The sequence below is a fragment of the Callithrix jacchus genome, chromosome 2 (assembly GCF_049354715.1).
Source record: "Callithrix jacchus isolate 240 chromosome 2, calJac240_pri, whole genome shotgun sequence".
Lineage (NCBI taxonomy): Eukaryota > Metazoa > Chordata > Mammalia > Primates > Cebidae > Callithrix > Callithrix jacchus.
Window position 1 is genome coordinate 9,956,041 of NC_133503.1, and position 17,105 is coordinate 9,973,145.

Here is a 17,105-nt window from a genome sequence, read left to right on the forward strand (position 1 = left end):
GCCGGGTGTGGTGGTGCATGCCTGTAATCCCAGCTACTCAGGAGACTGAGTCAGGAGAATCACTTGAACCTGGGAGGTGAAGGTCGAGGTGAGCCGTGATTGCACCATTTCACTCCAGCCTGGACAACAAGAACAAATCTGTCTCATAAAAACAAAACACAACAAAACAAAAAACCAACCCATATACCTGAGACGGGAGGCTCGCTGGAGACCAGCTTGAGTAAGGTTAGCAAGACCCCTTCTCTCAAAAAAATTTTGTTGGGCCAGGTGTGGTGGCTCATGCCTGTAATCTCAGCACTTTGAGCCCAGGAGTTGGAGACCAGCCTACGCAACACAGCAATACCCTGACTCTATTAAAAAAAAAAAATTTTTTTTTTTTTGAGGTGGAGTCTCGCTCTGTCACTGAGGCAGGAGTGCAGTGGCAAGATCTCAGCTTGAGGAAGGAGACCCGCTTCTAAGAGCCCTCCCCCTGGTTTGGTGTTCAAGAGGTTTGTTTTGCGGCGTTTCCTGCTACAGGCTCACTCACTGCAATCTCCATCTCCTCAGGTTCAGGACATTCTCCTGCCTCACCCTCCAGAGTAGCTGGGACTACAGGCCATGCCACCACGCCTGGGGATTTTTTTTTTTTTCTTTTTTGAGACGGAGTGTCTTTGCGTCCAGAGACTGGAGGGTAGTGGTGAGATTTCGGCTCACTGAAACCTCCGCCTCCTGAGTTCAAGCGATTCTCCTGCCTTAGTCTCCTGAGTAGCTGGGATTACAGAAGCCCACCACCACACCTGGCTAATTTTTGTATTTTTAATAGAGACTGTGTTTCACCATGTTGTCAGGGTGGTCTCGAACTCCTGGCCTCAGGTGATCCACCTGCCTCGGCCTCCCAAAGTTCTGGGATTACAGGTGTGAGCCACCTCGCCCGGCCTAAAAAAAATTTTTTTTAACAATGACTGTTAAAAAAAAAAAAAATTTAGTCTGTGTGCATGTAGTCCCAGATACTTGGGAGGTAAAGGCAGGAGGATAGCTTGAGCGAGGAGATGGAGTGAGCTACATTGCGTCATTGCACTCCGGCCCGGGCGAGGGTGTGACCCTCCCTCAAAAAATGTATAGGACTCGGGCAACTGGCTATCTGGAAGACAGCACCCCAGCAGGAGGAGGCAGGGCGTGAAGACCTAAAGGCAGGATGTGTGATAGGAGAGTACGAGAATTGGGGGGGGGGTGGGCCGAAAAGCAGGTGGGATCAGACTGGGGGAGGCTTCCCCAAATGTAAAGGGGACGGAGGGGGTTGGGGAAGAGCTCTAGAGTGCCCCTGAGCTCTTTCTAGATCGATGACTCCAGGATGGAAGTCCTGCCTGGGCCCCCATAGTGGAGCACGGGGCCACCACGCTGACGCTCCGCCGCCCAGAGCCACCCTGGCGCCGCCCTCCCGCGCCGCCGGCACAGAAAGGATGGCAGCCACCCAGGTCAGTGGGTGAGTGCAGGTGCGGGGCCGGAAGCGAGCCCCAAGCTGCAGCCCAGGGGGCGGGGCTTCGCGAGGGGCGGGGTAAGCGCCTTGGGTGGCCCGCCTAGGGCGTGGCCAGATGCGACGCTCAGGGCGACGGGCGCAAGGCCTGAGGGAATTACGTAATGCGTAAGGGGCGGGACTGGAGGCGGGGCCGAACTGTTCTCGGGGACTACGTAAGGAAACGAGATCGAGGGCGGGGAATCCCGCGATGAGGGCGGGGCTCCAACCGGAACTGGGCGGGGTTACGAGCCTGGGCGGGAGGAGGAGTGTGGGCAGGACGGACCCCACGAGGTGCACGCCTGACACCGGCTTGCAACCATGCTCCGCTGGACCCAAGCCTGGAGGTTTCCCTATGCGGGACTCGGCCTCTCCAGTCCTAGCTTCACGAGGGTGCCCGTCGCACCCAGCAGCAGCGGAGGCCGAGGGGGTGCCGAGCCGAGGTCAGTCAAGGGCACCAAGTCGGAGGCCATCCTCTGTCCTCCCTTTCCCGCCGGGCCCCGAAGGCCCCACCTCCTCCCCTAGGGCCCGCCCCCTTCCAGGCCTTTCCCCTAAAGCCCTTCTCCCTCTCCTACCCCGCCCCCCCCGCCGCCCCGCCGCTCCGCCAGCTCAGCCCCCGATCCTTGCCCCACCAGGCCGCTGCCGCTGTCCTACAGGCTTCTGGACGGGGAGACAGCCCTCCCGGCCGTCGTCTTTCTGCACGGGCTCTTCGGCAGCAAAACTAACTTCAATTCCATCGCCAAGGCCTTGGCCCAGCAGACGGGCCGGCGGGTGCGCTTCCGAGTGGGCGGGGCTCATGTGGGGGAGAGGCGGGAATGGGCGGGGCATGGGAGGAGGCGGGGCGGGGCCCGCTTCTCACACTCACTTCCGGATCCGTCTTGCAGAGTATTAGCCCTGAATGGCAACCCCATTCATTCCCACACGTTGCCATCTTCATTAATTCATGTTGTAGATCTCCGTCGGCGCTAGCCAATGCCTAGGCGCCTGCACCCTTCCCATGAAGGGGCAGACCCTGCTTGTTCACCAGGGATGACAGAGAGCCGACCCCCTCTTAATGGCAGCCCATTCTTCTGTGCTCCGACTGTTGGAAATTTCTTGGATTCTCCTCCCTAGCATTCTCCAGAATGGCCACCCAGCGAGGCCAGCCTTTCAGAGATGTGGTCACAACCCTGGGGCTGGCTCTTCTTTGGCAGAATGGCCCCAGGTTCTTCATCTGGACCTCCTAGGTCTGGAAACTGGGCCCTCCCACCATCTGGGCCCTTCTCCTCTGCAGGGTGTATCTTCACACCCCTCGACCTGCTGTCCCTACTAGGCCTTTGGCTGTCTACCCTCAGAATGTGGATGCCAATGCAGCCCTGTCTCACTCCTCTCCCCAGGTGCTGACGGTAGATGCTCGTAACCATGGTGACAGCCCCCACAGCCCAGACATGAGCTATGAGATCATGAGCCAGGACCTGCAGGACCTCCTGCCCCAGCTGGGCCTGGCACCCTGTGTCGTCGTTGGCCACAGCATGGGAGGGAAAACAGCCATGCTGCTGGCACTACAGAGGGTGAGCTGCCCCTGTTCAGTATATACCCTGGGTTCCCCACAGCCAACCTGGCACTCAAACGAGACTTGGATGACCAAGTTCAGGCTCCAGGAGCCATGCCTGAGACTTGCTGTGTCTGCCCTAAGACTGGTCCCAATTCAGTTCTCTCCCACAGCCAGAGCTGGTGGAACGTCTGATTGCTGTAGATATCAGCCCAGTGGAAACCACAGGCGTCTCCAACTTTGCAACCTATGTGACAGCCATGAAGACCATCAACATCCCAGATGAGCTGCCCCGCTCCCGTGCCCGAAAACTGGCTGATGAACAGCTCAGTTCTGTTGTCCAGGTGATACACCCAAGCCCCCCCTCCGACACATGGTATTGTAGACCTGGGACCTGTCAAGGGAAGAGTGGTACCCCCAGACCACACAAGGAATCCCCCAGCTGTTGGACCCCCACAGGACATGGCTGTGCGGCAGTTCCTGCTCACTAACCTGGTGGAGGTAGATGGGCGCTTCATGTGGAGGGTGAACTTGGATGCCCTGACCAAGCACCTAGACAAGATCTTGGCCTTCCCACAGAGGCAGGAGTCCTACCTCGGGCCAACGCTCTTTCTCTGTGGCGGAAACTCTCAATTTGTGCAGTAAGCCTGGGTAGTGGGAGGGGCGTGCTTTATTCACCCAGCCCCCAGTCTGGGGACCCTCCCAGGGGAGGCCTTGGGTGTGGAAGGGGGGTGGCCGAGAGACCAGAAATACCACCAGGCATGTGGGCTCACACAGCCCTGTCCATTTCTCCCCACTCTGCTTCCCCTTGTGTCTTTCTCTCTTCCTCCTCCCACGCTCACCCCTTCCTGATGGTCTTTGCTGAAACGCACAGCCCCAGCCACCAGCCTGAGATTCTGCGGCTCTTCCCTCGGGCCCAGATGCAGACGGTGCCTAACGCTGGCCACTGGATCCACGCTGACTGCCCACAGGACTTCATAGCTGCCATCCGAGGCTTCCTGGTCTAAGAGTTGCTGGCAAGAAGCGGGGCTGGCGCAGTGGATTATGCCTGTAATCCCAGCACTTTGGGAGGCTGAGGCAGGAGGATCACTTGGGGCCAGGAGTTCGAGACTAGCCTGGCCAACATAGTGAAACTCCATCTCTACTAAAAATGCAAAAATTAGCCTGGCATGGTGGTACACACCTGTAATCCTAGCTACTCGGGAGGCTGAGACGGGGGAATTACTTGAAACCAGAAGGCAGAGGTTGCAGGGAGTCAAGATCACGCCACTGCACTCCAGCCTGGGCAACCCAGCGAGACTCTTGTCTCAAAAAAAAAAACAAAAAAACGGAGGAGGCATAAAACCCCAGGCTTCAAGTCCCTGCAGCCTGCTCCACATTTGGGCACAGAAGGACTCAGACGGGCACTGAGTGGACACAGGTTTTACAGGGGTGGTCAGACCTCAGGCTTTAATGAATAAAGACACTACTCCCACAGTCCTGGGCTGAGGTCTGTGTCACCACCAATGTCCCCGACCCAGGGAGAATCTAGACCAGGGGGTCCTGGCAGCTCCGGGATCCACGTGGGCTCCCCGAGTGCCCTCGGCCTCTTTCTGCAGCTGATTCTGTACCTGCTGCCACACCAGCCGCTGCATGTCTTCCTGTGGGCAGGAAAGCAGGTTCAAGGCTGTGTCTGTGCCCTCTTTCCCCACACCTCCCAGGCTCTGACAGCATTCCCCTTACCTCCCAGGCCTCCAGCTCCCGCCTCAGCCTCAGTTTCTCCTCCAGGACCTCCAGCAGCTGGGCCTCTACAGCATGCAGCCGGGCTTTGCACGTGTGCAGCTCCGCCTCCACTGCCCGCTTCCTGTGGGTAGAAGAGAGAATAGCTGAGGCTTGGATCCTGTGGCTAACCCCTGGGTGTGGGCAGGTGTGGCCACAGCCCCTGCCTCAGCGATAGGGCTGCTGCTTGTGTGGCTTTCCTTCCACAATGCCTGACTAGTCCCCTCTCCTTCCCAGGTCCAGAACACACTCAGCTCCCTTCCTCCCTTCACCATAAGAGGGTGCTCTACCCACATCTTGTGAAAGGTGAAAGCGGGGAGCAGAGCTGGGCACTGTGGCTTCTGCCTGTCATCCCAGCACTAAGGGAGGCCAAAGCAGAAGGATCTAGAGCCCAGGAGTTCAAGGCTGCAGTGAGCCACAGAGTCACGCCACAGCACTCCAGCCTAGGCAACAGAGCAAGACCTTGTCTCGAAAAAAGAGGGAGGGGAAGGAGAGGAGGAAAGGAAGGCCCTGCAGGGGAGCCCCCACCTCCCCTCCCACCCCTCAAAAGCAGCTTCCTCTTACTTGGCAATGGCTTCATCCCGCTCCTGGAGGACTTGGTCCAGGGAAGGCTCTGTCTGGGTGTCCCCCAGTGCTCCAGCCGCCTGGGACTCTGGGCTGTGGTGCAGGGTGACAGAGGAGGAGGCGGCGATCAAGTCTTGTGTGGAAGAGGTGTCCCGCTCTGGGCCCTGCTGCCCTGGGCTTGACTTTGATGCTGATGTCAGGTGGGGAGGGGGTTGAGGTGCCCTGTACCTGCCCCCGGTTGTTGCCCGAGTCTCCCAGTCTCGACCTATGGAAAGGAAGAGGAGGTGGCAGGTGTGGCCTCCATGCGAGCAGGGTGGGCAGGGTATTTGGACCCCCAAGGAGCAAAGGAATTCTCACCCCATCATCAGGGAAGGACGAGGCAGTTGGGTTCAGAAGAACACTTACCCTCAAGGGCCCAGACTCAGGGTGGCCTGGTGACTGGAACTCTTGGCAGCCAGGTGGGGCAAGTGAAAGACATGGCCCTTTGCCCTCCCTCCCTGAAAGGCACTCCCTGGCAGGCCCCGCCCCAATCAGTCCAAGGAGGAGGCCCTGCTGCAGCCTAGAACCCTCCAGCCAGGTCCAGAGCACATTCAGCCCCTTCCTCCCTTCACCGCAAGAGGGTGCTCTACCCACATCTTGCCAAAGTAGGGGCGGAGCCGGGCTTGGTGGCTCCTGCCTGTCGTCCCGGCTATTAGGGAAGCCAAGGCAGGAGGATCGATTGAGCCCCGGAGTTCAAGTCTGCAGTGAGCCATAGGATCACGCCACTGCACTCCAGCTTAGGCAACAGAGCAAGACCTTGTCTCAGAAATAGAGAGAGAGGGAAGGAAGGCATTGTCTCAGATGCTGAGACATAAGGTACCCCAGCCCCCATACTGAAGGGTTGTCCTTGGTACCTTGAGTGTCATCATCCACAGATACAAATATAATCTTACCTCAGCAAAAAAACAGAAGGAAGAAAAGTATGTCCCTGGCAAATTCTTCCTCACATGTTATTTATTTTTAAATTTTTTTTTTTTAAGAGAGTCTCACTCTGTCACCCAGGCTGGAGTGCAGTGGTGTGATTGTGGCTCACTGCAACCTCTGCCTCCCAAGTTCAAGCGATTCTCCTGCCTCAGCCTCCTGAGTAGCTGGGATTACAGGCACCTGTCACCACGCCCAGCTAATTTTTGTATTTTAGTAGAGACAGGGTTTCTCTGTGTTGGCCAGGTTGGTCTCGAATTCCTGACCTAGTGATCCACTCACTTCAGCCACCCAAAGTGCTGGGATTACAAGTGTGAGCCACCTCGCCCAGCCCACATTTTTTGTTCTTAGACTCACTGTGTCACCCAGGCTGGAGTGCAGTGGCACAATCATAGTTCACACAGCCTTGACTTCCTGGGCTCAACGAATCCTCCCTCCTGTCTCCCGAGTAGCTGGTACTATAGGCACTCACCATCATGCCCAGCAAATGTTTTTAAAATGTTTTGTAGACATGGGGTGTCTCTGTGGTCCCCAGGCTGGTCTTGAACTCCTGGCCTCCACGGTCAGCCTCCCAAAGCACCCAGCCCTCCTAACATCTTGAATAGTACCTCTAATATCCCCAACGCTCCGATCCAAGATCACGAGTCGGTCTGCTGTGCCCTCAGGGGTCTCAGTACCCGCCACGTCCACAAGTCCCTTGAGTATACCAGCATCATCATAATAAATGTGTAAAAAGACATCTCCATTTCAGCAAGGGCCTTTTCAGCAAAGTTGCATACTGGGAATTAGGGCCTCAACCCAGCTGCAAACAGTAAATGTTGCTGGGTGCTGGGCTGTAGTCCCAGCTCCTCCGGAGGCTGAGGCAGGAGGATCGCTGGAGCCCGGGAGTCCCGGGTTGTAGTGTGGTATGCCTGTAGTGCAGTGGTGACCTCCCAGGAGCAGGGATCACCAAGTTGCCTAAGGAGAGATGAACCAGCCCAGCTCAGAAACAGAGGGCTCACAACTCCTGTGTCCATCAGTGCTGGGATCTTGCCTGGGAATAGACACTGCACTTCAGCCTGGGCAACACAGCCAGATCCTATCTCTAAAATAAATAAATAGGCTGGGCACAGTGACTCATGCTTGTAGTCCCAGCACTTTGTGGGAGGTCAAGGCAGGTGAATCATGATATGAGGAGTTTGAGACCAGCCTGGCCAACATAGTGAAACCTGTCTCTATTTAAAATACAAAAACTTAGCCGAGCATGGTAGTGGGCACCTGTAGTCCCAGCTACTCAGGAGGGTGAGCCAAAAAACCCAGGAGGTGGAGGCTGCAGTGAGCCGAGTTCACGCCACTGCACTCTAGCCTGGGCAACAGAGCAAGACTCCGTCTCAACAACAACAACAACTAAAAAAAAAAAAAAAAATTCAAACTGTTCTCCCATGTCCAAAAAGTATTAACTTTTAAGGTGAAAAAAGAGTTGGCTGGGCATGGTGGCTCAGGCCTGTAATCCCAGCATTTTGGGAGACCAACGTGGGCGGATCACGAGGTCAGGAGATCGAGACCATCCTGGCCAACATGGTGAAACCCCGTCTCTTAAAAAAAAAAAAAATTGGGTGCAGTGGCTCATGCCTGTAATCCCAGCACTTTGGGAGGTCGAAGTGGGTGGTTCACAAGGTCAACATGGTGAAGCCCCATCTCTACTAAAAATACAAAAATTAGCTGGGCGTGGTGGCGCGCATCTGTCATCCCAGCTACTCCGGAGGCTGAGGCAGGAGAATTGCTTAAACCCAAGAGGCGGAGGTTGCAGTGAGCCAAGATTGCGCCATTGCACTCCAGCCTGGGCAGCAGAATGAGACTCCATCTCAAAACAAACAAAAACAAAAAAAACTGGTAAGTTGTGAAACGCTGTACCCAGTTGTCACGTCTCTGTTGTCCCTCCATCTGAACAATTTGCAGCCTCTGTTTGAGTGTCACGGCCTCGGTGTTTCCAGAGATTACAGGGAAGTTATTTTGTAGACTGTCCTTCCGTTTGGGCTTGTCCACCTCTTCCTGATGATCACGGGACCCCCGTGACACGTTTGGACAGAAATACCACACAAATGAGGCTGTGTTCTCACTGTAGCCAACGTCCGTTGGAGCCATGACTGGTAGCACCAATGTCCATCACTTGATTCAGATGCTTTTTTTGGTCAGGTGCCTTGGCTCACACCTATAATCCCAGCACTTTGGGAGGCCGAGGCAGGCAGGTCACAAGGTCAGAAGTTTGAGACCAGCCTGGCCAACATAGTGAAACCCTGTCTCTACTAAAAAGTCACAAAATTGGCCAGGCATGGTGGTTCACGTCTCTAATCCCAGCCCTTTGGGAGGTCGTGGTGGGCGGATCACGAGGTCAAGAGTTTGAGAGCAGCCTGATCAACATGGTGAGACCCCATCTCTACTAAAAATACAAACATTAGCCAGGCGTGGTGGTGGGCACCTGTAATCCCAGCTACTCAGGAGGCTGAGGCAGGAGCATTGCTTGAACCCAGGAGATGGAAGTTACAGTGAGCTGAGATCATGCCACTGAACTCCAGACTGGGCAACAGAGTAAGACTCTGTCTCAAAAAAAAAAATCGGCTGGGCTCAGTGGCTCACCCCTGTAATCCCAGCACTTTGGGAGGCCAAGGTGAGCGGATCACGAGGTCAGGAGATCGAGTCCATCCTGGCCAACATGGTGAAACTCCGTCTCTACTAAAAATACAAAAAAATTTGCTGAGTGTGGTGGCACATGCCTGTAGTCGCAGCTACTCAGGAGGCTAAGGCAGAAGAATTGCTTGAACCCAGGAGTCAGAGATTGCAGTGAGCTGAGATCGCTCCACTGCACTGCAGCCTGGGTAACAGTGCGAGGCTGTGTCTCAAAAAAAAAAAAATAATAACTGGATTTGGTGGTAAGGGCTTGTGGTCCCATCTACTCAGGAAGCTGAGGTGGGAGAATGGCTTGAGTCCAGAAGATTGAGGCTGCAGTGAGCCGTGATTATACCACTGCACTCCAGCCTGGGAAACAGAATGAGACCCTGTTTCAAAAAAAAAAAAAGTATATATATATATGTGTGTGTGTGTGTGTGTATGTGTGTATAAAATATATATACACATATGTGGAAAGGTTAAAAAAGGCAAGGATGAAACTTGTGCTTTTAGACTGTAATTTAAGGTCTAAATATAAACTCTTGTTTTTCCCCAGTTTATGTGGACAGATAAAGAGATAAACAAGGCCGGGCGCGGTGGCTCAAGCCTGTAATCCCAGCACTTTGGGAGGCCGAGGCGGGTGGATCACAAGGTCAAGAGATTGAGACCATCCTGGTCAACATGGTGAAACCCCGTCTCTACTAAAAATACAAAAATTAGCTGGGCATGGTGGCGCACGCCTGTAATCCCAGCTACTCGGGAGGCTGAGGCAGGAGAATTGCCTGAACCCAGGAGGCGGAGGTTGCGGTGAGCCGAGATTGTGCCATTGCACTCCAGCCTGGGTAACAAGAGCGAAACTCCGTCTCAAAAAAAAAAAAAAAAGAGATAAACAGATGTGGGCCGGGCACAGTGGCCCACACCTGTGATCCCAACACTTTGGGAAGCTGAGGGTTAGGGTTACCTGAGTTCAGGAGTTCAAGACCAGTCTGACCAACGTGGAGAAACCCTGTCTCTATGAAAAACACAAAATTAGCCAGGCATGGTGGCACACGCCTGTAATCCCAGCTACTTGGGAGGCTGAGGCAGGAGAATCGCTTGAACCGGGGAGGCAGAGGTTGCAGTGAGCCAAGATCACACCATTGCACTCCAGTCTGGCAACAAAAGTGAAACTCCATCTCAAAAAAAGAAAGAAAGAAAAATAAACATGTAAATATGCACATTTGTGTGTGTGTATAAATGTGTGTCCACAGAGCGGACCCTGGGGTAGAATGACCGTAACTGCATTGAATGTGCCTAACACAGAGATCCTGGTGTCTAAATACTATTTCTCCTTAGAAAGAAACCAAGGATTCTTGAAGAAATGGCGAATTCAGGGCTGGGACAGGGAGAAACGAGATGAGCCTGAAATAGCTTGTTGAGCCAGAAAGAAAGGAAGTGATTAAAGAATGACGGGGCTTGTCAAAATGACAAGAGGTCAGTCAGGGGCATCCACTGATCAAATCTGGGACAATTTCAGCATCAAAATAAATGACAGGAAAAAGCCAGTCATGGTGGCTCATGACTGTGGTCCCAGCTACTTGGGATGCTGAGGAGGAAGGATCGCTTGAGCCTGGGAGGTCAAGGCTGCCATGAGCTACGATCGCGGCACTGCACTCCAGCCTAGGCGACAGAGTGAGACCCTGTCTCAGAAAAAGAAAAAAAAAAAAAGCATGGTTTTGATCTTGTTTTGTTTTTTGAGCTGGAGTCTTGCTCTGTTGCCCAGGTTGGAGTGCACTGGTACGATGAGGTCAGGAGTTCGAGATCTGCCTGGTGAATATGGAGAAACTCCATGTCTACTAAAAATACAACAAAATTAACCAGGCATGGCGGTGCATACCTGTAGTCCCAGCTACTCTGGAGGCTGAGGCAAGAGGGTCACTCGAACCCTGAAGGCAGTGGTTGCAGTGAGCCAAGATCATGCCATTTCACTCTAGCCTGGGAGACAGAGCAAGAATCCATCTCAAGAAGAAAAAGAAAGAAATAATGAAATATGGGATTCAAGCATCTAAATTTTAAATATTTTGACTAAATATTTAAGTAGGGAGTTGATTATTCATCTGTATCTCTAAAAGTTTAAATTAGAATTTGGGGCCAAATTTCTTTTTAATCTTCTCCTTGAGAAAAGGAGGAAAGAAATTTATATTCAGGCACAGAGTGAATTTCATCCCAAAGCACTATCCCAAATATCACACGCTAAGTACCAGGACTCACTCCCTGGCCGTCCACATCCTCCTCCTGTCCTGCTCCCCTAGGATGTCTGAGCCCAGGCCTGGGGCTGAGCCAGGAGATGGTTCCCAGCTAATCGTGAATCGGGATGGGGAGAGAGAGCTACCATTTCGGCTGGGGGCTGGGCATGGTGATCAAAACGGATTGGCAGGGCCGGGCAGCTTAAACACTGTCATCCAAGCCTTACGACTTTGTATGCACTTCTCAGAGCCTCAGTGTTCCCAGCTGTGAAATGGAGCTAGTAGAGGACCTCCTTAACCAAGTCACAGTAAGGGTTAAAGGAGGCAGGCACCTCACACCATGCCCAGTGCTTTGTATAAAGCACAGGCCAGGGGATCAAACACAGTAATCCCAGCCCTTTGGGAGGCTGAGGCTGGAGAATGGCTTGAGCCCAGGAGTTCAAGACCAGCCTGGGCAACATAGCAAGACCCTGTCATTTTTTTTTTCTGTTTTTTTTCTGACTCTGTAATTTTTTAAAACAAAGCTTCACGAACTGCACATGTACCCTAGAACTTAAAGAATAATAATAATAATAATAATAATAATAATAAATTACAAGAAGGAAAAAAACGGGCCAGGGCCAGGCTTCTCAGGAGAGGAGGAAAAGGGAATAAGCCTGCCAGACCCAAGAAAGCAACAACAAGAGAATCTCAAACACACACACACACACACACACACACACACACACACACACACACACAGCCATGGAGCTTGGCTCAGCAGCCCTTCCCATTCCCCAGCCCCCTCAACCATGCTCCAGGAACAAGTCTGTTCCTGAATCCTACAAAAGCTTCCTCCTCTTCCTCCCCCAGACCCCAGTAGCCCCTGGGCCTCCTCATCATTGTCTTGTCACTGTCACTGTGTCTGTCCTACCGGAGGACAGGTGGTGACAGTCTTCATGCCAACCATCCCATACAGGTACAAGGCAAGGCAAGGCAAGACCAGCGCTGCCCAGCAGGTGGCAGCAGCGCTCAACATCAGGGATGCAGTGGGCTTGGGCTCACCCCAGCCCTCCCAGCCTATGGGATGGAAACACCAAACTGTGCCCAGGAGCTTTGTGAGTTCCCAAATGCCCAGGCTTTGCCCCGTGCTTGCCTGCTTTGTTTGTTTGTTTGTTGTTTTGAGATAGAATCTCACTCTGTTGCCCAGGCTGGAGTGCAGTGGCAAGATCTTGGCTCACTGCAACCTCCGCCTCCTGGGTTCAAAGGATTCTCCTGCCTCAGCCTCCCAAGTAGCTGGGATTTCAGGCACCTGCCACCACACCTGGCTAGTTTTTTGTATTTTTTTTTTAGTTTTTTGTATTTTTAATAGAGACGGGGTTTTGCCATATTGCCTAGCCTAGGATGGTCTCGAACTCCTGACCTCAAGCGATCCATCCACCACAGCCTCCCAAAGTGCTGGGATTACAGGTGTAAGCCATCTCCCCAGCCTTTTTTTTTTTCCCCAGAGGGAGTCTTGCTCTGTCGCCAGGCTGGAGTGCAACGGTGTGATCTTAGCTCACTGCAACCTCTGTCTCCCGGGTTCAGGCGATTCTCCTGCCTCAGCCTCCCAAGTAGCTGGGATTACAGGCACGCACCACCATACCTGGCTAATTTTTGTAATTTTTAGTAGAGACGGGGTTTTTGCCATATTGCCTAGGGTGGTCTCGATCTCCTGACCTCAAGTGATCCATCCACTGTGGCCTCCCAAAGTGCTGGGATTACAAGTGTGAGCCACTGTGCCCTGCCTGGCCTCACTTCCTTCCAGTGCATTCTCTTACCTCCTCCACTCCAGGCGGCCTCGCCTCCTTGCTGTTTCCCATTCGCACCAAGCAGACTCCCTCCTCACGGTTGTAGCCCTTGCTGTTCCCTCTGCCCAGAATGCTCTTCCCCAGATACCTACATGGCCCACTCCCTCATCTCCTTCAGAGATTTACTCAAAATGCCACCTTCTCGGCAAGAACCTCCCTGACCAAATCGTCTAGAATTGGAGCTGGGCACAGAGGCACACACCTGGAGTCTCTACTCGGGAGGCTGAGGCAGGAGGATCACTTGAGCCCAGGCATTCGAGACCAGCCTGGCCAGCACATCAAGATCCTGTCTCTGCAAAAAATACAAAAATTAACTAGGTGTGGTGGTGTGCACCTATAGTCCCAGCTACTTGGGAGGCTGAGGCAGGAGGATTACTTGAGCCCAGGAGTTCCAAGCTGCAGTGAGCCATGATCATGCCACTGTACTCCAGGCTGGGCAACATAGCAAGACTCTCCCTTGAAAACAAAAAAGTCCAGGCACAGTGGTTCATGCCTGTAATTCCAGCACTTTGGGAGGCCAAGGTGGGCAGATCACAAGGTCAGGGGTTCGAGACCAGCCTGGCCAATATTGTGAAACCCCTGTCTCTACTGAAAATACAAAAATGAGCCAGGCGTGGTGGCACATGCCTATAATCTTAGCTACTCAGGAGACTAAGGCAGGAGGATTGCTTGAACCCGGGAGTCGGAGGTTACAGTGAGCTGAGATCCTGCCACTGCACTCCAGCCTGGGTGACAGAGCGAGACTCCTTATCAAAAAGAAAAGAAAAGAAAGAAAAAACTTGAACTGTACCAATAAAACTGGAATTCCTTCCTCAAACCCAGCGAGTAGTTCCTTCCCCTTCTTTCCTTTATCTTCCCTGTAACGTATTTTCATCATTATATATGCTATTTATTTGTGTGTTTGGGATTTTTACTAGCCCACAGACTCCTTGGGGACAATGGTTTGTCCATCTTGTTTTCTGCCATATTCACAACATCTAGAACAGCGGGCACATAGTAGATGTTTAATAAATACTTTTTATTTTTATATATTTTTGGATAGGGTCTCACTCTGTTGCCCAGGCTGGAGTAGAGTGGCACAATCATGGCTCACTGAAGGCTCAAACTCCTGGGCTCAAGGCAATCCTCCCACCTCAGCTTCCTAGGTAACTGGGACTACAGGTGTGCACCACCATGCTCAGCTAATTTTTAGAAAAAGATTTTTCTTTAGAGATGGGGTCTCCCTGTGTTGCCCAGGTTGATCTTGAACTCCTGGCCTCAAGCAATCTTCCCACCTCTGCCTCCCAAAGTGCTGGGATTACAGGCATGATCCACACCACACTCAGCCTAATAAGTGCTTTTTAAGCAAAGGAATGAAAGCCAGGCACAGTGGCTCATGCCTGTAATCCCAGCACTTTGGGAGGCTAAGGCAGGTGGATCACTTGAGGTTAGAAGTTCGGGACCAGCCTGGCAAACATGGCGAAACCCCATCTCTACTAAAAATACAAAAATTGCCAGGCACAGTGGCTCACGACTGTAATCCCAGCCCTTTGGGAGGCCGAGGCGGGTGGATCACGAGGTCAAGAGATCCAGACCATCCTGGTCAACATGGTGAAACCCCATCTCTACTAGAAATACAAAAATAATTAGCTGGGCGTGGTGGTGTGTGCCTGTAATCCCAGCTGCTCAGGAGGCTGAGGCAGGAGAATTGCCTGAACCCAGGAGGCAGAGCTTGCGGTGAGCCGAGATCGCACCATTGAACTCCAGCCTGGGTAACAAAGAGTGAAACTCTGTCTAAAAAAAAAAAAAAAAAAATTTAGCCAGGCATGGTGGCGCATGCCTGTAATCTCAGCTACTTGGGAGGCTGAGGCAGGAAAATTGCTTGAACCTGGAAAGCAGAAGTTGCAGTGAGCCAAGATTGCGCCATTGCACTCCAGCCTGAGCGACAAGAATGAAGCTCAGACTCAAAATAAATAAATAAATAAGCAAGCAAATAAATAACTGACAATCTGGCTCTCAGTGGACTTCCCTTGTCTGCACAATAGTTGAACATCCAAGGCCTCCTCCCTCCTTGGGCTCATCCCTCACCTACATCCACCCATGCCCACCTCACTGCCACAGCAGGCTCCTGAGGTGCTCCTAGTAGAGTGCTCCATTTTAGAGAGCTCCCCACCCCCACCCGGGCCCCAGCATCCTTTCTTTGTTCACTCCCTGCTGCAATCCCACTGCAACATGCTGTTCAAATGCCACCACCTCTGGGAAGCCACCCTGGTTTTCCTCACTTACTAAAACCACATCTATCTCCCCCACTGCACTGGGAGCACCCTCAGTGCAGAACAGTTGCCCCAGAGCATGGTTTCCCACATAATGTTTGATAAATGAATGAATACTTAAATGAGGAAAAGACTTAGCAGAAAAACAGAGTTTAAAGTGAAGGGTAAGGCCGGGTGCAGTGGCTCATGCCTGCAATCCCAGCACTTTGGGAGGCTGAGGCGGGTGAATCACTTGAGGTCACAAGTTCAAGACCAGCCTGGCCAACATGGTGAAGCCCATCTCTACTAAAAGTACAGAAATTAGCTGGGCATGGTGGCAGGTGCCTATAATCCCAGCTACTTGAGAAGCGGAGGCAGGAAAATCGCTTGAATATAGGAGGTGGAGGTTGCAGTGAGCCGAGATTGCGCCACTGCATTCCAGCCTGGGCAACAGAGTGAGACTCAGACTCAAAAAAAAAAAAAAAAAATGGAATTACGTGAAAGGTGCACTTTTTTTTTTTTTTTAGAAATGGAGTCTCACTATGTTGCCCAGGCTGGTCTTAAACTCCTGGCCTCAAGCAGTCCTCCCTCCTCAGCCTCCCAAAATGCTGGATTATGGGCATGAGCCACTGTGCCTGGCCACATTTATTTACTTTTTCGTTTTTCATGCTACTGTTTAATATGCTCTCAGTGAGTGATGCTTGGCATGACACCAGGGTGCTTGGAGGGCAGAAGGTGAGCCTCCCTTCCTGCTTTCTCACCGCGGGGCCAGACACTGGGTTGTGGAGGCACACCCATGACCCCCCCCCACTGACTCACCCTGCAGGCTGACCAGGAGTCAGGCAGCTGCCCCTATCACTTGTCATCTCTTGGCAAGTTCCTCTAGCACTTACATCCTTGCTTTTCCTCTGTCAAATGGGGAACCAGCAATGCCTGTTCTTCGGGGCACCCAAAGTTGAAGCCTGGACAACTGGAAGTGGGTGTGGCTGTCTCCCGTGCCAGGATACATCAGACTGTCTTGGACCATATCGTCCAGGGAAGGAGGGAAAGCTGGAACAGTGTCCCTAGCTTGCCTGGCAGCCAGCTAACCTGTGCCCACAGTCTGGGAGAGGTGCCAGGCCCAGACACACTGGGCAGCAGGGAGCTGGATCGGCTCCAGAGCTCCAATGCTTTGGCAGTCCTAGAAAAGGGAAGGGGTGTGCTTGGCTTGGGGTCAAGAGGGTGTGGGCTACAGACATGACAGCTGGGGATGGTGGGGGGCACAGCGGACTTATGGGTTTGTGTGCAAAGACCACTGTTGCAACCAGATGCTGGCAGAGACCTTCAAAAGAACATCAGCTGTTGACTGATCCCTCCCCCACCTTGCCAAGTCCCACTCTTCCACAGGTCTTCCCATAAGTCCTAGAGGCAACCAGGCCCCAGGCTTCTAGATAGGAAACAGAACCTATATTGGCCAAGTGTAATCCCAGTGCTTTGGAAGGCCAAGGCAGGAGGATCGCTGGAGGCTAGGACTTTGAGACCGAGGAGACCCCTGTCTCTACAAAAAGGGGGAAAAAAAAGAAAATAGAACCTCAGGCCTAGGGCCAGAGATAAAGATTGGGGATGCAGGGAAAGGGGAGCTATAATTTAAATCTCTTTTCAAAAGACAGAAGAGTTCCTGGACAGGTGTGGTGGCTCACGCCTGTAATCCTAGCACTTTGGGAAGCCGAGACAGGCAGATCACTTGAGGTCAGGAGTTCGAAACCAGCCTGGCCAACATGGTGAAACTCTCTCTACTAAAAATAGAAAAAAATTAGCCAGCTATGGTTTCAGGTTCCTGTAATCTCAGCTACTCGGGAGTCTGAGGCAGGAGAATCGCTTGAACCCAGG

The 17,105-nt window shown here is 52.7% G+C and overlaps 1 protein-coding gene and 1 long non-coding RNA gene across 7 annotated transcripts; one reads left to right on the forward strand and one right to left on the reverse strand.

Annotated features, from left to right (window-relative positions):
• The first annotated feature begins 1,733 nt into the window (after nucleotides 1-1,733).
• ABHD11 (abhydrolase domain containing 11) lies at nucleotides 1,734-4,499 on the forward strand. Of its 6 annotated transcripts, none has more exons than XR_013528854.1 (6): nucleotides 1,734-1,935; nucleotides 2,128-2,263; nucleotides 2,869-3,042; nucleotides 3,184-3,367; nucleotides 3,483-3,664; nucleotides 3,898-4,499. XR_013528854.1 is itself a non-coding variant. In XM_035279907.3 (6 exons), the coding sequence occupies exons 1-6, from the start codon at nucleotides 1,814-1,816 to the stop codon at nucleotides 4,028-4,030; spliced, it is 918 nt and encodes a 305-aa protein (XP_035135798.1). In that variant the 5' UTR covers nucleotides 1,734-1,813; the 3' UTR covers nucleotides 4,031-4,499. The 6 variants fall into 6 exon arrangements, 3 of the variants coding, with proteins under 3 accessions (XP_035135798.1, XP_035135804.1, XP_054103466.1); XR_013528857.1 differs by having other exon boundaries at nucleotides 3,603-3,664; nucleotides 3,898-3,967; XM_035279907.3 differs by having other exon boundaries at nucleotides 3,197-3,367.
• A 987-nt stretch (nucleotides 4,500-5,486) lies between these two features.
• Nucleotides 5,487-5,821, reverse strand: LOC103788228 (uncharacterized). Its single transcript, XR_013528888.1, has 2 exons — nucleotides 5,751-5,821; nucleotides 5,487-5,610 (listed from the first exon to the last, which is right to left on the reverse strand). It is a non-coding gene; the product is annotated as an uncharacterized LOC103788228 (long non-coding RNA).
• Between the last annotated feature and the right edge of the window lie 11,284 nt (nucleotides 5,822-17,105).

Coding starts and splice junctions, on each gene's coding strand:
- ABHD11 (XM_035279907.3), top strand. CDS start 1,814: ATGCTCCGCTGGACCCAAGCCTGGAGGTTTCCCTATGCGGGACTCGGC. Junction 3,043..3,196: donor TGCTGCTGGCACTACAGAGG/GTGAGCTGCCCC, acceptor TCTCTCCCACAG/CCAGAGCTGGTGGAACGTCT. Junction 3,368..3,482: donor AGCTCAGTTCTGTTGTCCAG/GTGATACACCCA, acceptor GGACCCCCACAG/GACATGGCTGTGCGGCAGTT.